The sequence below is a fragment of the Malaclemys terrapin genome, chromosome 7 (assembly GCF_027887155.1).
Source record: "Malaclemys terrapin pileata isolate rMalTer1 chromosome 7, rMalTer1.hap1, whole genome shotgun sequence".
Classification (NCBI taxonomy): domain Eukaryota; kingdom Metazoa; phylum Chordata; order Testudines; family Emydidae; genus Malaclemys; species Malaclemys terrapin.
The window spans coordinates 4455364-4477306 of record NC_071511.1 but is presented as its reverse complement, the minus strand read 5'-3'; the positions used below and the strand labels follow the sequence as shown (position 1 = coordinate 4477306).

General features: G+C 54.0%; 1 protein-coding gene across 1 annotated transcript; it reads left to right on the top strand.

The window, feature by feature from the left end:
- Positions 1–16685: 16685 nt before the first annotated feature.
- Positions 16686–20196, top strand: FEZF2 (FEZ family zinc finger 2). The gene is made up of 5 exons (XM_054035080.1): positions 16686–17070; positions 17305–18126; positions 18291–18425; positions 18619–18751; positions 19568–20196. The coding sequence occupies exons 2-5, from the start codon at positions 17356–17358 to the stop codon at positions 19813–19815; spliced, it is 1287 nt and encodes a 428-aa protein (XP_053891055.1). The 5' UTR covers positions 16686–17070; positions 17305–17355; the 3' UTR covers positions 19816–20196.
- Positions 20197–21943: the final 1747 nt, after the last annotated feature.

The window sequence follows — 21943 nt, the reverse complement described above, 5'->3', positions numbered from 1 at the left end:
GGTATTTAGGTGCCCAACTCCGATTGATTTCAGTGGGAGTTGGGGACCTAAACACTTCTATGATTCTCACCCTAGGAGTTCCCAGCATCCCGTTGGCAGTTAGTCCTGCCTTTACCTGCACACACCACCGTGTGATCCATTGTTCGGGGGCTGGCAGATGGTTTGTTCTTGGAAGTGGTTGCAAGTTGTTCCTATTGTGACACAGTAATTGGCCTTTCCTGACACTTACCAAGGGCCTCCTTTGTCTTTTAACCTTCCCTCACAGTGCTAAAAACATCTGGTAGGAATTAAAAGTGCATGTTGCGTGATCAACCTCTTAATTGAAATTAAAACATGATGCCCTGATGAAAAGCTCGTTAGACTCAAAGTTTTACCGGCAAATGTAGTATGTTTCCCCGTCGATCCCTCACACAGTCTAATCAGACTAAAAATGCTGTGATGGAGAAGGCTGAATGAAGCCTAACACTTATGGCAATGTTATTCTAGCTGTGTTGGTCCCAGGCGATCAGAGAGACAAGGGGAGTGAGGAGCATCTTTTATCGGACTGTCGGTTGGCAGAAGAGACATGCTTTCGAGCTTCACAGAGCTCTTGACCTGAAGATGAAAGCTCGTCTCTCTCTCACCAACAGAGGCTGGTTCAATAAGAGATATTACCTCACCCAGCTTGTCTCACTTCCATTATTTTTGAAAGCAGTTCTTCTCTACACACCTGGCTGCAACATCCTCTCAGTGCTCCTTGGCTGGCATCACCCCTGAAATCCCATGGTCCCAGCCATTAAAAACAGGCATTCAGCCTCTATGAATACTTAAAGCAAAGGTGGGTGTAAAAATCCATGTGCAGGCTATACCTGAACTGAATGGGCCTTGCCATCCACTGTTGGGGCACAGGGTTTTGACAAGCTCAGAGCTACAGGTAGAAATCACTGGGCTATTGGGATGCATGCGCACCATGCTGGCCACTGGGCTATTGGGATGCATGCACACCATGCTGGCCACTGGGCTGTTGGGATGCATGCTCTCTCAGGGCTGGGGCTTGGCCACGGAGCAGCCGCTCGGTGGCAGTTTAGGGGACTTTGACCACTGGGAACTCAGCCTCCTACAGGGGCAGGCAACAGCTGAACCGTGTTTTGTCAGTTGCACCTAAAAGTTGTTGCGAAGTGCCTATGTCCCAGTGTGAAACTCACCCTCCAGGTCTTGACCAAGGTCACACCCAGAGCCAAGACCTGAACACAGCTCTCCCAGGCCGGTGCCTTCACCACACGTCTCCCATATAGTCCTTCCTTGGCTGAAGTGGGCTTCTGCCAGACAGGGTGCTCAGGCAAGACGCCCACCTATGGAGGTGAGATTGCATCTGGCACAAGCAGACCGGAAATGGCCCAGCCAGTGCCCACACTGGCAAAACTCTTGTCCTTGTGTAACGGGAGCCACCCGATGGGTCAGCAGCAGGGACTGACTCTGGGAGCTCTGGCTCTAAAAGCCCCGACTGCCTGGCCTTAGCTCGAAGGCTCGTGCCGACGCACAATACTGTGGGTGAGGGCCAGGCACTGGAGGTGGACAGGGAGCCACAGTACATTACAGTGGGTTACAGATGCCGAAGGAACCTCAGGCAAACAGGGTAAAAATCTCTAATTGTTTCTTTCCTTTTTTTAACGATGTGGAACCAGGTTTTTTTAAACCCCGGAGAAATCCAAGTGGCTTCTTGCGCCTGAAGGGTTGAATTCCCATATACCAGAGGTGCTGCTGTGGGGCTTGTTCAAACAAGGGCGGGGATTTTTCCTCCACTGGCCAGGGCATGGCCCCTTAAGCTTGTTGAGAACAGCAAAGAAAGCCAGACTTGGGCTTGGTCGGCCTCTAAAGAACATTTCAACCCAAAGCGTAACCCAGCCCTGCCACCAGACCCAGCTAACCCCCTTCCTACCAGGTCAGTAGAGAAACCAACCTGGTTTCTGCTCCACCAGTGATTTACGCGGCGGGGGAGGAGGGAGAGTGGCACATAAAAAAGAACTGAGCAACGTGCCAGCTGCTGTTCCTGCTCAGAGCTGGCTACCTGCTGTGGTCATGCCTATCCCACCCCCAACCAGGCCACTGTGGCAGCTGCGTTGGGCAAAGGTGGCTGTGTGTATCTGATTCACCTCGTTCCCTTTAATTATCCACAGCCTGGATGGTGGAGTAAGGGCATGAACTGGGTGACTTGTTGATGATAACGTCCCAGAGCTCATTACAAACAACCAGGAGCAGAGACACTGGGAGTGCGGATTTGGGGCGGCTCCCTCAGACACACCATTTCAAAAATGGCCTGTTTCTACTTATTTGCACGTAACTCCAGGTTTAAAGCCCTCCTGGGCATAAACTACACCGGGACTCGGACTCAAACACACACAGCCTCAGGTGGGATCTTGTTACAGTCAATCTTAGCAGCTGTGCACACTTGAAAGGGTTTGATATACCAGCAAACACACACACACACTGGAGAAGCTGCTTATACCAGGCATTCTTTGGGCAGTATAACTTATCCCAGTTCCCCAACCAGAGCAAACTATTCCAGCAAAGGGACCCTTTTTTTTGCCAGGATACCCATGTCTAGCACTTCTACCAGCATAGCTAACTGTGTTGGGGGTGGAGGGGGTCAGGGGACAGGAGAGCATCACACGCCACCCCAACCAACATCGCTATGCCAAAAAAACTTTTAAGTGCAGACCGGGCCAAGGCCTCTCCTGTCTTTATGGAAAGGCATCCAGCTAAAATAGCCTTGTTTGGCAGAGTTAATGCACGTGGCATGGATACTGGAAATGGAATCCACCATTTGTCTGACAAGTCTCAGCAGCTAGTCAGCCAATTTGTTTTACATTTCAGCAACTAGTCGTTTCGTTTCCTTCCTCGCTGTTATAATGCAGCTGCCCTGGCCCAGAGGTGTCTTAAACATTGCTGTTTTGGTCTTCAGTGAGGCAGAAAGGCAGAGATTTCCTAGTAAAAGAAAAATGTGTGTCCCGAAGCATTACAAAAACGCATGGATGAAGCAAAGGTTGTTGTCGTGTCGCTTTTTTTTTAATGCAAAAATGACATCGCTGGGCTAGTGTGCGCCACTTTGGGTTGTTTTTTGTTTGGTTGGGTTTTTAAATAAACCAACATAGGGTTAAAGAATCAGCTCCCAAAGCAAAAAATGTTCATGTAATGACCAAGCAAAAAGTGACCCAAGGTAAAACACAGCCTTGGCAGCGATAGTTATTTCACATTCGCTGCAGCGGCTTTTCTGCCTCCTGAGATTGACACAGCTCAAGGCTGCAAAGCTCTGAGCCTTTCTGAGCACGCCATGACTCAGCAACTGTTGGTCAAGTGGCTGGACAGAGGCCGAATGCTGGACTGAGCCAGGGTCAAGCTGCCCACCTCGAAAAGTCCCTTTTAACCCTTCCCAAAAAATAAACCTTCTTTGCGTTTCAGAATGGGAGCCCTGGATGCTGCAGAAACTAGCTGATGTCTAAGACTGCATCTAAAATGAGTATAATTGTGCTTAGTTTATCAAGGTGAGCTCTAGATAGGTTTAAATAATAAATAAAAGATTGATAGCTCCTCACCCCAGTGTATTTCAGTGTACAGCCTTCATTCAATCTAGGTTGGTTTCTTTAGCTAAACATGCAGTGGTTTCCACCCCCCTACTCATCCCCCACCACCTTCATAGGAGAGGTGGATTTCATCTAAAATTGTAAATCTGCGTTTGTTGAACTATGCAAAGAGAGGGAGGGGGAAGTGCAGAGATTATATGCAATCTGCCAGTAGAGTTCTGTGCCATCATAAAAATGCCTTGCAGGTCAAAACAAAGAAAAACACTGTGCAACAAATTAGTCGCAGGCAGTAGCTAATATGGAGATCAAAAGATTAAAATTAATACATGCAACAACGAACTAGCCGGAATAATGGGAACACTTAAGAAGATTAAGTCAATGACAGGGGCCAGAAGTATAAAAATCAGATTTTGATTATATTGTAAAATTTGAGAGTGAGATGGCAAAAAGCAACTGTAAACACGGCATATTTCACTCTGCCCATCGTAGACATATTGGCTCATTTCCTATGCGAGGAATACAGTTGTTGAAATAAACAAACATATTATGACTCAACTGTTCAATCTGAAAACAAACCAGGTGGTCAGAGCCTGACAAGATGGAGTTTTTGGAAGCGCAGACTTGCTGAGGAGCGCACAGATGACAGCTGTGGTGAACAAGGCCCTATCGCTCAAAGCAGAAGATAAAAGTTGTCCAGGCCTGGTGCTCGGCTATATGAAAGAGTCATGGTGTTGGGCAGGGTTAATGGTTCAGATGATGAGGCTGTAACTACATCTCTAGACCGAAAAGTGTTACCCATTGTATGAGCTCTACTCAAGAAACTGGCCTGTGGCTTTCTGGGTGAATACAGGTCAGTGATTTGGTTGAAGCAATTGGCACATTATAAGTGCTAAGGCCAAGCGAGAACCCTATAAAAGTAATAATGATCACGTGTAAAATAACTGCGTTTGCCAGCACTGACGCTGCACAAAAAGGAAGAAATGGAGGAACCGTAGAAATCCAGGCAAGAATGCACCACTGGTTGACATCAAGGCATTGGCAAAATGGCAATAATAATTATCATTGCACTCCTACAGGCTAATATTTTCTACTGGGTTTTTTACTACCACTGTGACATCACCTGACCCCTCCACTGAGCTGTCCGCAGTGTTGCCAGCTCGGTTTCCTGAATGGTTATTGCTCATTTAGAACCCAGTAATGCACCACAATAGTTCAAATTAGGCCTTAGCTTGTAAGGCATCACCTTGTATTTGTCTCCCTGCAGTTCATGTGCCGGCTCGCTCACCATTCACCCGCCTTTGTCAGGGCCTCTGAAGTTCTCCAGTCTCCGACAGGCTTGACTAACCTGTTTGATGTGAGTGCGTAAACAAACGCTGTTATTTGCCAGTCTCCCTAGCACATCCCTTTTCCTCAATTTTAAACCTGCTCCATAACAAATCGTCATCCGGCTCCATCCGCCGTGCAATGAAGGTCCTGTCTTCACTGCCTGCGCTAACTATGTCTGGCCAGCTATGAACTGCGCTCACTGGGGAAGAGAAAAGCAATGTCGGCACCCCCTACACAATAGGCATTTTTGCATTACCACATCTTGTCATCTCCTTGGTCAGAGGTGGGCAAACTACGGCCCGAGGGCCACATCCAGCCCGCGGGACCCTCCTGCCCAGCCCCTGCGCTCCTGGCCCAGGAGGCTCGCCCCTGCCCTTCCCCTGCTGTCCCCCCCGGCCTCAGCTCGCTCCCCCGCTGGCGCAGTGCTCTGGGCGGTGGGGCTGCGAGCTCCTGGGGCAGCGTGGCTGCAGAGCCCGGCCTGACGCGATCTCTGTGCTGCGTGGTGGTGCGGCTGGCTCCAGCCGGGCGGCGCGGCGGCCTGTCCTGGTGCTCTGGGCAGTGCAGCTGTAGCGCCACCAGCCACCGGTGCTCCAGGCAGCACGGGAAGGGGGCAGGGAGCAGCGGGGGTTGGATAGAGGGCAGGGGAGTTCGGGCTGGTGGTCAGGGAGCGGGGTTGTGGATAGGGGTCGGGAGGGAACAGGGGGGGTTGAATGGAGACAGGGGTCCTGAGGGGCAGTCAGGAAAGGGCGGGGGGTTGGATGGGGCAGCAGGGGACAGTCAGGGGCAGGAGTTCCAGGGGCGGTCAGGGGACCGAAGGTGTGTGTGGATTGGGTAGGGGTCCCGGGGGACCATTAGGGAATGGGGTTGAATGGGGGGCAGGAGTACCGGGCAGGGGGGTGGATAGAGGATGGGGGCCGGGCCACAACCCCCTCCCCTAACCAGCCCGCCATACAATTTCTGAAACCTGATGCAGCCCTGAGGCCAAAAAGTTTGCCCGCTCCCGTCCTAGATGCTGGTAAGACTCAGCTGGCAACCTCACCAAACTGTGCTCTGTTCTTGGAACTACTGTTCTGTTTATTATTATTTATATATTCATAGTGGCTATACCGGAGTAGCACAGAGCACCCCCGGTCCGATATCAGGCCTGACTTGTGCTAGGTGCTGTACAAATACATGAGACATTTCGTCTCCTCCCTCTTCCCCAGAAATTAAAATCTCAATAACGTATTCATTAGCCCCTTAGCCAATGGGGAGCTGGGCGTGATTAAGTGATTTGCACAAGGTCAGACAGAAGCTGTGGCAGAACCCAGCCATCCTAAGACCTAGGCCATGGCTTTAAAGAAGGACAGTTTCCTTCACATTCATAGATACCAAGGTTAGATGGGACCATTGTGCTCATCTGGGCTGACCTCCTAACCCAGGCCAGAGCACTTTATAATGGACATTGCACTAGTGCCCAGAAGCCCCATGATGCTAGGTGCTGTACAAACACATACTGGCCGCCCCTGTCCCAAAACACATTCACTCAACATATGACCGTCACCAAATAGGCGAGCCCACGGAAACGATACTCTAGGCTGTGGTCTCACTGCTCAGGTCATGCACAAATTTGTTATTCACTGAGGAAGTTGCTGCCTGAGGCTCACCATGTGCCACTCCCCTGTAGCCTCAGCAATTGGGGCTGTGATCCACTAAGGCCCCGAGCCTCAAAGGTAGTTCAGCACCTAACTCCAAACTACCATGGAGGAGCTGGGCCTAAGGCCTGGCCTACAGAAGTAGCCTGGAGTCAAAAATTAAAACGTGTGTCGCCTTTGGCTGCCGCCACCAGCCGTGGGAGGCCGTACCACGCACGACGAGTGAGGGCATCAAAATCAGGTTCCAGCACTCCAGCCACCCGTCCCAGAGGGCTCCTTCCTTGCCGGCCTCATTGGGCCTGCCCAGCTGAGCAGGGCTTAGTCATGTGACCATGCATTGCCGAATCGGGGCCTTACTGTCAGCGGCATCACCCTGCGCACACGCCCACCTCATGTCATCCCCAGCTTGCCCTGCAGCCCCCCGTGCCTGGGTGAGCATTTGTCCTTGGCCCTGGCACCGTGTCTCGGCCTGCGCCTTGCGCGCCTGGTGGCGGGGCCGCCTCTCCGCCAATTACAGCTCGGGGCCGTTTGGAGATTTTCTCCCCCTTCTCTTCATTTCACTTTTCTGGTTTCAGCCGGGTTTGGCTTGTCGCCGGCTCCCCCACTGGCTTCCTTCTTCTCCTGCCCATCCACCCACATGCTGCCTGGCCGGCTTGCCACGCCTCGCTTCTGCTGGCCTTACGGCTCATTGCCTCACGGCTTAGCCCGGCTACCCCGCCGCTGCAAACCTCCCAGGGTGCTTTATCACACAGCTGAATGCAGGGGTGCTGGGCCAAGCGGTCAAGTGGGGTGCTGAGAGTCACTGCCCCAAACTGTAAACACTGTAATGGCAACCACTTCAAGAAAGGGGTGCAGCAGCACCCCCCCCCCCCCCCCAGGTCAAGCACTGACTGCGTGGCTGAATCCCTCCTTCGGCCTGTCCCAGTGCCTGCCGGTCACCTTGCTCTTGCTCCGCGGCCCCACAGCAGCGCCCCCTGCGGGCAGGGCCATGGGGGCAGGGGAAGGAGCAGTTTGCCTCAGCCCCCTCCCCCATTTGAGAGCCCTCCCCCCAAACTGAGTGGTGTTGCAACCTGGCACATTGGGGGGAAGGCAGTCGCAGCTAGGGTTACCAATTTTGGTGGGCCGTATTCCTGGAGATTTAATCACATGACATAATCTTTAATTAACGATGAATCTCTAAGGCCTGGAGACTCCAAGCCAATCCTGGAGGTTGGCAACTCTAGTCACGGCACCACTCAGGTTTGGCCTGGTACCTCTTTGTTATGATGGGGGGGGGGAGGAATACCAAATTTGCATGTGTCATGGCCTGATGCAAACCTGAGTGGCACTGTGGCCTCCCCATGCGCCAGGTCACATTCAGTCAAATTTAGCCCAGCCCTGCTCCTTCATGGGCCCTTCCCTCAGTGGTCATTTTATGGATGGGTGTGGGGCCCTGAGGTTCAGATTTTACCCCGGGGCCCCAAAAAACCTCCGCATGGGCCTGTCTGCAGGAACCCAACTAACACGGCACCTGCACCTGCTCTTCTCTGGCATCCTTGGGAGCCCTTTATTGAGCTTCCTGACCGAGTACCTGAGCAGTGCCGTGGGCGCCGCACGGACACACCGGCTCACTACCATAAATGTGTTGCTTTGCCTGCGTTTTTCAAACGTGGTTTTCAGTACCGTGAGCATTAAAATAGTGTGTGTCAGGCCCTCCCCCGAAAACTTCATCAGTGGGTCTAAAATAATAATTATTTTCATTTATCTTTTAAACCTTTGGGGGGGGTCACTTTGGTCACATTTTTGAGCTTTATGCTACACCAGTAGGGGAGTGAAATTTTGGGGGTGAGGTTGGTTGTGTGTTGGGGGGGGCTGTGTTTTTAATTAAAGTTGAGATTTTTCTTATAGTCACATGACTCCCGGTGCTGGGACTTTAAGAACACCATCTAATAGCGCGAGACTCATGATACTATCGTCTGAGACGATGACGCACAGTTTTGCTCTGACAAGTGGCTCGGTAGGTGCCATGGTGGGGTTTACAGTCGTTTCCAGTCGCTCAGCGACACCATATTCCACACGCTTCGGTTACACTGTCAACAATGAGCCAGCTCAACCCAGGCGCTGAGATCCATTGCTCGCTCAGGCACCGTCACAGTAATAAAGACTGTGCTGCCCAATGGGTGCTGCACAGGTCTGAGACAGGATTGAATGTGTAACCTTCAATTATTATCTGGGATTAGCTTGTACGTTGTATGTAGGCCCCAATGTGGGCGGGGGAGGGAGCGGGGGAGTAAGACCTCAGCTGCCGGACAGGAGTCATACAAACTTTTGCAGCTGCGGGGAAAGGTGGCTGAAATTGGTTGGGGATTGTTCCAAAAAAGTGTTAAGGGCAGCGACTCGTGGTCACGTCAGTCACCATGTCTCAGTGACACTAACATTCACACCACAAGTTTTCAAAACGAAACACAAGTTTTATTTCATTTAGAAAATTTTCATTTAAAAACTTTGGCGTGGGGGAGGGGGACGGTGCCCACTTTTCTTTTATTGCTTTTTTTCCCCCTGTGAAAAGGAGCGCGTGCAAAAGTGAAAGAAAGTGGGTTTCTCTCTCTCTCTTGGTTGTTGTTTTTTTTTTAACTTTTTTCAAGGGGAAAAATGAATCAAGTGACAGAAAGGGGTTGTTGGTTTTTTCATGCCTCTGTTTCTCTTTTTGACCCCCTCACTCATCTTATCCCCCACCCCTGTGGAAAATGGGGGGGGGGGAGAGTTAAACACACGGAAAAAAGTGGGCCCATTCCCAGTATTTCAAAATGAAACATTCCAAACATTGAAAGCATTTTTAAAAGGAGGATCAATATTTCTTTTTGAAAGTGTTTGAAATTAAAACAATTATTGATCCCTTATTTGGGGAGGGGGGGTGCATTTTTGATAAAACACCATTTTTCAACAACAAAAATGTAACACTTTTCTTTAAAAAAAAAGTCACACTAGCCGTAGTGGCCGGCTCTGCTTGTTGGCATGAAGGGCTAACCACCTACTCGCCCCCAGCCCTCGGTTGGACTGCCAAGCCCAGAGGCTGGAGTTTTAGCTGGTCGTTACACGAGTCATGCAGGAAAGTGAGGGGCACTCCACTTTGAGCTCACCCTCTCCCCAACCCTGTGTCATGGGCCCATGGAAGGACAGGGCAGTGTCTGCTAGGCCTTACTGACCACTCCCGTTGCTTATGGCTAAACCAGCAGAGAACCCAGCTCACTTTCCCCCCAGCTATATTGGCCCTGCCGGACCACGCAGCGCTGTCAGCTTTGCTGTCCTGTATGACACGGAATACAGCCAGCTCTCTCCGAAGACGTTGCCATTTTTATAGTGACCCAGACCAACTGCAGATGTACCCCTTGCAGCTCCACTCTTGGTAACCAGGGAGGCTGCTGTAGTCTAGACAGATTGCAGGGGATTTTAGTGCCATGTCATCCGCCACCTCAGAAAATGGGCTACTCTGCAGGTTAAAATCCCTGGGCAGTGTCTACATTCTTGCAGCCTCCACCGGGGAAGAATTATGGGTGGCCCAGGCACAGCTATATAGGGATGGAGTGCCTGGTTTACCCTGTGATTCCACAGCCAGGCTCTTCGAGGTGGACTCCAGCCCTTGGTGTAGAAGGCTGCCCCAGAATGCACCCTTTCATTAAAAACCTCACCCTTAGAAAACCTTCCAAACATGAGCTGCATAGAAGCCAGTGCAGAGATGTCTTCCTGGGTCTACAGACAGCCTGAAACAATTGTTCTGAGAGATGCGACTGCTCTGGTCATTGCAGTGGGAGTGTGAACTCTGAAACCTAATGATACAAAGTTATTAACATTCATAACTGCCCCCCCTTTTAATACCCAGATAATGTGCTTAGTCCACAAATCCTAGTGGCTTCTTGCACCTTCTGAGGTGTCCCCACCCAGCCATGGCGGTTCCTGTAATTTTCCAACACAAAACTCTGTAGCGGGTTCAAAATGAGAAGTTTGGGAGTAGGCTAAAATGTGTTAATATCAACCTAACGAACAGAAGGGAGACGTTACGGATTGGATTGCTCCTTTTCAATCAGCAAAATGTGGAGGCCAAGGCGCTGCTGGGAAATCAGGCCTCGTGCATTTCAGGGGCCCTGATCTGAATAAGTTTGACCTCCACTTTGAAATGTATTTGAAGCCGCCACCCAATCTGCAGCGGGCGCCGGACATCCCAGGGGGGCTGCAGAGACCTGCCGGCCTGCCGCATTAAGGTCAGGTTGCTTGCAACAGGGAGTGGTTCCGGCAGCAGCAGGTGCTCTACCGAGTCCCCCACTCGCCCGACCTGCAAGGCAGCGCCTGGGCCCCCAGTGACTATCACCCCACTAGCGCGGGGGCGCTGCCTCGCTGCTCACACGTGCTGCAACGAGCGCGGCAGGCCAGCGCGCGAACCGAACCTTGCACCATTGCAGGGACCTGACAGCCCGGGAAACCCAGCCCCTGGTCCCGGGATTTGAGCCGTGCAAAGCCCAGGCGTGGAACGGGCCCCGTTGCAACCCTGGAGAGCGACGAGGGGAGGCTGCCAAACGGGCGGCGAAAGGTGGGTGCGTTCAAGCGGATTGCACGCAACGGTTTAGCGGGAATCCACAGCGCAACGCCCCCACCAACAAAGCGTTTGCAGGCGAACAAAGATCTTCACCAAAACCTTGGCCCTCGAGGGACTTGTATGAAGACAACTTTTACAACCACAATAAACCGAGGCTGATTATCCCCCGGGGGCATCTCATTTTCCGAGGGCTCAAATACCCGGGCTCTTCGTCTTTTGTTGCATGTGTTATTTAAAACAGGTGAAAACGAATATGAACACGGGTGGCTTCCTGCCCCGGGCTCTTGTACATTCAATCAGTCAAAACTTGGCTTGCTTTATTTTCAATTGAGGCTTTGCCGGTGTGCCCAAAACCAAACCCACAGTACCCCAGCTGAGCAGCCTACAGGATCGGGACATTGATTTGGTCCCCAGTATTTCGTTGCCAGTCGAACAGCAGCTAGGGACGGGCGAACGGGGTCTGTCTGCTCACGCTGGCAAATGACTGGAGTCGGGGTTTACGAATGAGATTTCCCTGCCCTTAGCAATGAACCCGCTGTGTTTATGCCGCAGCCTCCCTTAGCCTGAGTCCGACTCTGGGGTGCCACATGCGGGCAAGTCTGTGGCGCGAAGAGGGAGATTTCGTTCGGGGGCCTAGCAGGGGCATCGGAGAGCGAAGCAGACGCTGTTTTCCCAGCACGGCTGAGCGGGGCTGGCTCGGTTTGGGAGCGGAGACAGGCGCTGACCGCACTACACCGGATTAAAGACACTAGAGCGCGGTCTGACCTGCAATTAAACCCTTTCATTCCTCGGGTCCCCGCAATCTCGCCCAGCAGCCGAGGGCGGTGTTGACAACGAGCCTGGGAGGGTTTTGCTTTTCCAGCTCGTGGCCTTTTCTTTTCCACCCCATCTGCTTAGGAAGATAGTGGAGAAAAGAGATTGGGCACCACCAAAAGAGAGGCCCGGGCTTCCTGTGCTTCACGAATGGGCTTGGTGGTGGCGAAAGAACCGGCTTGTCGGGGCCCAAAAGAGCCCGTTCCCAGCCTAGCCTAGTAACTTTTCCTTCCCTTCAATTGCACCACGTCAGACTCAAGGTCCCTTTTTTCAAAATAAAAAAGATCGCCTCCCTTTCATCCCCTCCTCCTCCTCCGTGGCTGCAAAACCGGAACGATTGACACCCGAGAGGCTAACGTGAAGGGCGCTAAAAATAACAGTCCCCCCTTGAAAATACCGATTTTCATTTTCAAATCACTGTGGAGGGTAAGCGCGGCTTTTTTAAATGTGCGTCGCAGCTAGACACCAGGTCCCATGAGCAAATCGAAATGGTTGGAGCAGTCAGACTGCGGTGCCCAAGAAAACAATCAATCACCCCGTTTTCATTTGGGGGAAAAAAAGCTTGCAGGCCCCAGCCTACTTTCTGCAACCCCCTTAAATCGTTTCTGTTGTTGAGGAGGGAATTACCATGCGAAGGGAGAAGGACCTGGAAGGAAATCAAGGCGTCTACACGGCGATTCCCCACGCGGTTCTTGCCGTGAAACGGACCCGTTCAATTTCCCTGCGTTTAGGGGACTCGGGGTTGCGCTAAAGAATCTTTTTAGTTAAATCTCACGGGCTGTTCGCCCAAGTGCCCGTGAACGCACCCTGGAGCGGAGCAGAACCAAAAGGCTAGCGCCCGCCTGACGCTTCCGACAGGAACCCATTAATCAGGAATGATTCCTATCATTCCGCTTCGGGTTTAGCAAGAAAAAAAAACCACAACCGTATCAGGGCGAGTGCGGGCGTGCGATTGGGGGCAGCTTTATCAAAGTCCGTCATAGTTAATATCCTTCCCCGCCTGGCAGCCGTGGGATCAATGAAGACAGCCTCCAGCTGTGCGTAAACTTGCAATTTCAATTAAAAGCCTGAGCTCCCGGCCCTGGGTTTGAGCGCGGAGCCGAGCGCAGTCATGGAAAAGTCATGTGTCACTCGGGCGCGTCCTGGGAAGTCCAGGGCTGAGGCTGGGAAGGAGGGAAAGGGGTAGACTTGAGCTCCTGCCGGCTCAGCTTCCTTTTCTTTTTTGGGGGGGAGCCAGATCTAGGGGGCGGGCAGGATACAACTGCCCGGGGTGGGGAGGGGAGAGTTACGATCTTCTGCTTAGTAAAAACCGTTTTCCACCGGGGCAGGCGCCACTCCCCGGGCACGGGTGAGGCAGGACAAACCCACGTGTCACCAGAGCTTTGCGCCTTTGGCCACTGACATGTGAACGGATCAAAATCCCCCTCCCTGCGCCGGCTTGTCTAGCCACTCCGCTGAGCCCCCCACGGGCTTCTGCGCTCATCCTGCCTGGGCCAGAACCAGAACCAGAACCAGCCCTGGGCCGAGGCAGCAGCTGGTGGGCGCTGCCTCTCCGGCTGCAGCGTCTCGGGCATCCCTGCGGGTGTCTCTGGGCGGGCAGGGGGCTGGCGAGAGGCTCCATGTCTGTCCCGGGTCCTGCCTACGCGGGGATTTTGCAAGATGGGGAGCTGGGGGGGGGGCGGTACTTTGAGGAGGACACCTGCTTGGGAACGTGCCCGGCTCTTTTTTCTGCCTCCTTGTGGGCCAGGAGCCTCCTGACCCAGGGTCTCCCCCGGAGCTCTTTGCCCCCACGTGCTCGGGCGAAGGCCAGGCCTGGGGTGCGGAGAGAGAGCCGGGCCCCTTTGCAAAGCCAGCTCCAAAGTGCCCATCCGCCCCCTGAAAGAGGGAGACATCCCTGCCAAGCAGGAGGGGGGCCGCCAGCCCCCGCAGCCCAGCCCACCACAAACGCCCCCCAGCTCCGGTTACCCTCCGGCCAGCTCTGCCGAGTCACCCCTGGAAGCTGCCTCTCCCCACCCGCCCGAGGGGAAAGGCCTCAGGGATCCTGGCATCCCCCAGGAGGACAAAGTTGTTCCTCCGGCTCTGCCCTCGCTTCTTGACCTGGCATTTGGCTGCCCCCCGGCTCCAGCCCTTCCTGGGGGGCTGCCCCAGATTCCCCGAGCCCCTGGGGATGCGCAGTCCCGGGCAGAGCGAACCCGCCTCCCCCGGAGCAGAAGCTGCCTTGAGAATTCCCAGGAATTGGTTCTGCACTGGGGGGGGGGGCTCTCCAGCCATAGAAAAGGTTATTCCTTGTGCAGATCAAATCCCACCAGAGGGTCGCCCTCCCCTCCCCTAAATCCTAGCGCTCGGCTCCCAGCCCAGCAAACCCCCGCACCGCGCCTGCAATCCCGGGCTCTGAATTCGCTGAATTCCCCTTCGATTCTGCCCATTGGCCTGGGCTCGCATTGGGTGTGCGGGGGTTAGCTGTTAGGGGAGAGGGGATGGAGCAGGTCGGATCTGCGCCTTTCTAGCCAGCCCCAAGGCCAGCTCGCCTGGTAGCAAAAAGCCAGAGGAGTGCGCTGCAAAGGGACCTTTGCTTTCCGCATGAGATGCATGCAGGGGGGAACCGGGGAAGAGAAGAAACCCTTTCCATAAAGGAGGGAGGGGGGTACCATTTAAAAAGTGAAGCCAGTTAAGAAGGGGGGGGGGGGAGGAAAGACAATAATCAGAGAAAGGAGCGGACGAGAGCAAAAGACGGGGCAGTTTGGGGCCAGGGAAATGGTGACCTTGTCACGCAGGCTTCGGTTCCTTGCACCGGTTCCCCAGCCCCCTTTTCTCTTGCCTGAAATCATCTCGTTTACAGAAAATATTTGTTTGCACTATTAGTTGGTACTGGAGTTAATTACTCGATGTGTTAGCGTGGAGTAAGCGGGATAAAAGTAGGCTCAGTGTTTATTGTGTGGGTGAGCTGTTGAGCGGTGCTTGAATCAGCTGCAATTAGGGTTAGATAGAGATTAATTAACATGTGAGTGGCAAGGTGTAGAGCAGTTCCCAACCCTCCCCGCGCTGCAGTCTGCGGGCGAGGGGGAGAAGAAGTTTGTGGCGGCTAATTAAATACTTTGCTAAAGCCCGCGCGCTTTGGGGCGAGCCGCACGTTAGCCGGGGCTTGTTGGGACCCCAATGTTTTCTTTCTGGCCGCTCTGTAGTAGGTAATGGGCCCATTGTGGTGCAGGGAATGATGGCTAATGAAGCGGGGAGGGGGGAGGAGAGGGGCTGATGGAAGGTGGGGTGAGAAAGGGCCAGGTGCCCCCCTGGGCCTGTCCTACAGGAGCAAAGGTGGACACAGCTTGATTTCCCCAAGACTTCGGTTGTAATGAAAGAGATGCCGGGACTCGAGCAATATTTTTACATTCACCACTGATGCCCCAAGCGCGGAGGCGCCAGGACCAGCCTTTCCCCCGGCTGTTTTCAGAAATAACTGGAGGCGGCTAGTGGGGTTTTTTAATTTTTAAATCTACTTTCCGAGCTCCCTGCAGCACCCAGCTTAGGCCAGGTCACTGCGCTCTTCCCCGGCTCCCTTTCCCTAACTCAGACCCCGGCTGGCCAAAACTGAACCAACCCCACTTGGGCTGCAGCGTCCAGGGCCCCTTTCCCCGGAGCGGAGAGCCGCGCCGGCCCGCCTGCTCCCTGCGCTTCGGACAAGCCCGATCGTCTCACACCCCGCGGCCGCTTTGCAGCCTCGAGGGCGCTCATTGAGCGGACTTTGTTCCCCGGGCTTGTTGTGCTTCGCAGGTGAAATAGGCTGTCTGCAAACAGCTGAATTCAAACGGCCCCGCTGGAAAAGAGGGCCTTTGTCAGCAGGACACAAAACGCTGAATTCCTCCAAACTTTCTTAGGCGTGCTGGGGGGGAAGGGGGAGATATAGGGGCCTTTTCATGGCTTGCTTTACTTCTGGCCAGGCTAAATCTCTCCCCCTTCCCAAGCTCCCCGTGATAATCCTTCCCTTTATTTTAGAAACATACAAAACCAGGTTCCACGCCGCGCTATAGTGGCGCCCAGTGAAAGGGAACTGAGCGGCTCTGAAGCGGCGGAGGAAAATTGGTTCTGTTGAATAGCCCCGGAGAGGGGGCGAGCGCTTAATCAGGGCAGGGGAGGTTCTGCCCTGGCAGCCCGGCCCCCGAAAACAGGTGGCTCTTGGGCCCTCAATTAGACAAACAGCAACGTCCCTACAGCCGCGGTTTGTAAAGCGCCCCTCGGGATCAACTCGTTGTCGTGCAAAGCAAAGCAAAGCCAAGCCCGCGAAGCCCCACCGTTGCAATAAGGTAGCGTGGCTTCGAAACGAAACTCAGCGGATGAAAAGGGGGCGAGTCACCAGCCCCAAAGCAGAGGGTCCTTCACCCCAGCGGGGCACCGCTGAGAGATTTGCAAAACCCCTTCGCAGGCCGGGCGATGCCCCGTTTCAGAAGCAAAAGCCCCAGCCCTGTCTTGTGATCCTTGCCACGCCGTACCCGGGGATTTAAGGTTAATCGCCGCGTTACACGGGGAGGAGAATTAAACTTAGTTTAATTAACATTAATAACACCGCCCTAATTAATGGGCTGGCTATTAATGTCGACATGCCGGGGAGGCTCGCAGAGAAGTGACAGTTTATTGCAATGGAGCCGAGCGCAGATGGGTTGCCAGAATAACTCGAGCGTGCTTGTGTGGTGGTTTGTTGTGTGTGTGTGTTTTTTTTAAACAACCCTCCTCCTTTAAAAAAAAAAAAAAAGTCCTGCCGCTCCCTCCCAGTGGCTTTTCTAACCCGAGCAGTAACTACAGCGCTTCTTTCCACCCGACTTGTGAATCGCACTTGCCTTCTAATTTGCCACATGCAAAACGATTCCTCTGTTTTGCAAGTTGCTTTTGCTTTTTTTTTTTTTCTCCCCCTTCCCCTTAAAGGCTGGCGGATAAATTGTGCGCCTTAAACTGGCAGGAGGGAAGGAGGGGGCCCGCTGCACCTCAGTCCGGCGCTGGGGCTCAGGGACGCTGCACCGTGGCCTCCCCATGTCATTCTGCTTGGAGTGACTTCGTGTGATGTCAGCTCTCAGTGTCAGAGCCGGCGAGCTGGCGCTCGGGAAGATGTTGGCTATCAAAATGTGACAGTGTGGCCACTCCGCGCTGCTGGGACGCGTCTCCTCGGTGCTGGGCAAAGGTAATTCATCCCCTCCCTGCAAGAACAGAGCCAGGCGAGCTCGGGCGGAGGAGCCCAGTGGGGTGGTGGGGCTGTGGCTTGGAGGTTACTTTGGTGTGTTTGGTTAATGAGCATTAAGCGGGTGTCCCCCCTCCCGGGGCCATTGTTCTTGGGTAGGGTCATTTGAAGGGGGGGGAAGGAGGGGAACAAGGTGCTTATTAAGTTGATTTGTCCCCTGGCTTTTCTGGAATGCAGAGCTGAGACCGGGAGCGCCCAGCCGGGCTCGCTGCTCGCCTCCTGCCCGCCATGGCGAGCTCGGCGGCCGTGGAGACGGTCATGCCCTCGGCCTGCCCGCGCCACGAAGGCAGGAGCGGCGCCTCCAACCCCTCCAAGACGCTGGCCTTCTCCATCGACCGGATCATGGCCAAGAGCGCCGAGCCCAAGCCGGCCTTCGGCGGGCTGGAGCCCGAGCCGGCCAAGAAGAGCTTGGGCCTCTGCCCGCCGCTGCCCTGCGTGCTGCCCGTCCCGCCGCTGGCCTACGAGGTGCACTCCAAGGCGCTGCTCAGCTACTCCGAGCTCTGGAAGGGCAGCGCCCTGCGGGGCCCGGCCGGGCTGTGCAAAGCCAACTGCGGCATGTGCTGCAAGGCGGAGCTGGGCCTCGGGCACTCGCTGCTGCCGGCCGGCCGAGTGATCAAGCCCCAGGCCATCAGCCAGGCGGCGGGGATGCCCGCCCAGGGCTCCGTGTATTACTTCAACTACCTGGACTCCGCGTACCCCTCCGAGCTGCTCCCCGGCCAGCTCTTCCCTTCCAGCCTGCTGGGCGCGCAGCCCCCGGCCGGCCTCTCGGCGCACCACAAACTCTTCCTGCTGGAGAACGCCAAACTGGCCGGGCTGGCGCCGGAGAAGTTCCCCAGCGCCCAGTACCCGCACAAGGAGCGGCTCCCCGGCCAGCTGGACCAGGTGATGAAGGAGAACACGGCCCTGGCCGGGGAGAGGAACGGGGTGAAAAGCCACAGCAAGGTCAGCGGCTCCGCGGACGGCAAGCCCAAGAATTTCACCTGCGAAGTGTGTGGCAAGGTAAGTGGACCCCTGGGGTTCACCGGCCGCCCTCCTGGTTGTGTGTGTGTGTGTTTTTAGGGCAAAGCAGGGCCCTGGAGTTGCACCTTCTGGGAACAGCCCGTGAGAGGAGACAGGGCCCCGGCGCCCCTCGCCTGAAACGCTTCCCTTGTGTTTCCTCCTAGGTCTTCAATGCCCATTACAACTTAACTCGCCACATGCCAGTCCACACGGGGGCCAGGCCGTTCGTCTGCAAAGTTTGTGGCAAGGGCTTTCGCCAGGCCAGCACCTTGTGCAGACACAAAATTATCCACACGCAGGTACGTGCCGGGCTTGCCTTTCCTTTTACAACCAAATCAAGTTGTTGCTGTTGGTTTTCTATTTTGATTATTTGACAAAAGTGGCGCCCAGGGTCCCCCCCGGCCCAGACACGGGCCTTGCCGGGCTGGGGCTTTGAACGGGCAAGATTTCGCCAAGTTTCTGCACGTATTTCTTGTCCATGTTTTTCTCCAGGAAAAACCTCACAAATGTAACCAATGCGGCAAAGCTTTCAACAGAAGCTCCACGCTAAATACGCACATTAGAATCCACGCGGGCTACAAACCTTTCGTGTGTGAATTTTGTGGCAAGGGATTTCACCAAAAAGGTATTTTTAAAAAATCAATCGCCTCGGTTTTTTTGTTTTTAATTTAGCTGCCCGAGGTTCCAGCCAGGCAAAGCAACGGGGGAGAACGGAGAGGCTGGGTTTCCTAACCTGTGTGCCGCTTCAAATCCTTGATCTCAGCAGGAAGAAATTATTATTTGGGGGTACGAAGTTTCCCCACTGGCCCCAGCAGAATAACGCCCAGCTGCCCACAACGTTCGGGGCGGGCTCGGTCCTATATATCGAGACCTGGAGGCGCTCCGCTGGGGAGGACAAAAGGGTTATAAAAAGGGGGACCCCAGCAATGTCCCGCGTGGCCAATCTAGGCTTAAAGCGGACCCCGAGGTTGGCCTACAAGGCAGCCACCAAGCCGGGCCGTTTACACACGTATTTAATGTGGTAGCTCCGCGTTTGGGTCTCCGGCTCGCTAGGGGAGTGTAATAGAAGGAAACATTCCCGCTGCAGACTAGTTTCGGAAGAGCCTTTCTCTTCCAATGATTTCCCTCTGAGGCGGGCCGCAGCTCGGGGAATTCCTGACGGTCTTCACTAAATGCTTTTTTAAATTAGGTGCCATTTTGGGGGGGCCTTATCCAGGTTCCTCCGTTTGCCCCGGGTCAGAACACTGACCCGGCCTCTAATTTTGTTATGTGTCAGTTGTACGCCGCTCGGCTTTGATGCAAACTACGTTTGACAACTTCTCGACTCCCCCTTGCAGGACACGTCCTAATGAAGTCGTTTAGCGGGGCAGCCCCAGAGCTTGGGAAACCCACGAGTAACCGCATTTCCCCCCTTTCCTTTCCCCCCTTCTCCCTCTCGTAGGAAACTACAAGAACCATAAATTGACTCACAGCGGCGAGAAGCAGTACAAATGCACCGTCTGCAACAAAGCCTTTCACCAGATCTATAACTTGACTTTCCACATGCACACTCACAACGACAAGAAACCCTTCACGTGCGGCACGTGCGGCAAAGGCTTTTGCAGAAACTTTGATTTAAAGAAGCACGTCCGAAAGCTACACGACACCGCGACCCCTACAAAAGCGCTGCCCAGGAGTTTGCAAACCTAAAAGCTCCGTTCACTCCGCGCTCGGTGCCAGCCGCCGAACTTGCCACCTGGGTCCCCGAGGCCAGCACTCTCTCTGCCAACCTGGCGATTGTTTCAACACCAGCTTAGCAGGTGACTAGCGGCCAGAATTCCCAGTCGCATTTGTATATAAGAGGAAACTTATTTAAAACTCCTTTTTGCCACTCAACTCCTGGGATTTGGTTGTCTTGGGTTGGAGGGGGAATTAGGGGTTTGTTTTAACCTAACTTCTCACCAGGGCCGATCTGTAAAATATGGGTCACCAGAGCCGTCTTTATATATGTCTGTAAAATTAAATTCTAATGTACAATCGAATAAGGAATATACATATATATATGGGATAATAAAAAGTCAATTCGGAGTCTTTTTCCGCCTTTTAAAAAAGCTTCGACTAACCCTTGAATCGTTTTAAAAAAATGCTTATTCAAGCCAGGGACCCCCCTCCCGGAACGGTGCGGCCCCGATCCAGTGTCCGCTCGGATTTCGTTCTGCTCCGGGAATCGCTGCTCCGAGCGCGTTTTGTTTCGATTCTGGCATTTTAGACGGGGGGAAAAGAGGACCACGGTTTGCTAGCAGCAGAAGCCGGAGTGAGAAATAAAACGCGAGATGCGAAGGAGCCTTTAAGAGCTGCAAGAACTAATAAACCAGCCGAGAAAAGCTCCGAACCTGCTGTCAGTCTGAGAGGAAATTACCTGTTTGCTTAACTGCTTCTGTCCTGGGCTAGTGTTTCTCTTCAGCGCGGGGGGCCGCGGACCCTGCAGGGCCAGGAGTGTGGTGAAAAGCTACGCGCTGCCATCCCCCTTTCCCGGGGGAAGTGGCGGAGCGAACCGCTCGCTGGAGCCACTCGAAGCGCGACCGGTCGCTCCGACCTAGGTAGCAATTTTCCACCCAATATTGCGCAGTTATCTAAGCCCAGGAAAAGCTCGTGGGAAAACTGCTTGGTCCCTCTTCCCCCTTGTTTAAAGGGGGCTGGTTTGTTTTTAGTGGGGGCTTTTTAGGAAGCTGAGACAGGCCGGGGAAAAAAGTTAAAAATAAAGGAAGGCACGTAGCGAAATTAAACACAATCAAAGAGGGCACAGGGCTGGGCTATTCCTCTAATCTCCCCTTCCCCTCGCATTTGAGCGAGAATCGGGTCCCCCGGCGGCTTTGCTGTAAGAGGGGCAGTAGGATTCCAGCCTGAAGATGGACGGTAATTGGGGCTTTCCATAATGTCACCTTTTGGTCCCTTCATTAAGGCGCGTTTAGGCCCGTTTCCTGCAGGGCTATCTTTGCCCTGAATGCTGATGCAATGATCTCACGCTTGCTTTCTGAGTAATGACCCAAATTAAGAGCGAAAATTACAGACCCTTCAAACCGCATTACATTAATCTAATCACTCCCAGCAGGGCCCAGCAACCCCTTTTTGATCAGAATCTGGATAATCAAGCCCTTGGATTAGACTAACTGGTCCCGTCCCTCCTCCCAGGCTCTTAATATGCAAGTGTCTATTCTGCCCACGTCGGGAGGAACAATATTATTCTAGCGGGGAAGGGAGATTCAGCGGGCCGGGCCCGTGCGTGCGGCTCACTCCAAGCTCGCCAATGAACACGCGAACCAGCCGGGCACCAAATGGCTGGGGGCCGCTTCAGCGGAAGTTCGCTTTTCCCCACTTAATTGAGTGGCTAAATGCGGGCAGGCGAGGGGCCCCCTGCGTCCGATTGAGCTTCGCCGCTTGCTCCAGAGGGGCTCGGGGGCGCGTGATCAGATTCCCAAGGGGGCTTGTCCTCGTTATTTGTACTGGGGGGAAGCGACACAGGTTTTCAAGCCAGAAGCATCTTCCAATGGGGGCCAGGCCTGGGGGGGGGGGGCATGCGCTGCAGGGCAGGCGCTCTGCCTTCGAACTTGCTGCAAGATTCATCTTAATGTCCAGATACAAAATCCCGCTCAGAAAAAACCGTCTCTAAATCTGACCCCCCGGCTGCAGGGATCCCTGCTCCCGGGGGAGGTGCTGCGCCGGAGAGCGGGTCACAGAACTTTTTAGGGGAACATCCCCGGGCCGTTCGCTTCCCCCCGAGGCTGGTGCAAAGAGCGGCGCTCAGGGGGGGCTGCCCGGGCGAACCCGGCCTTGGAGA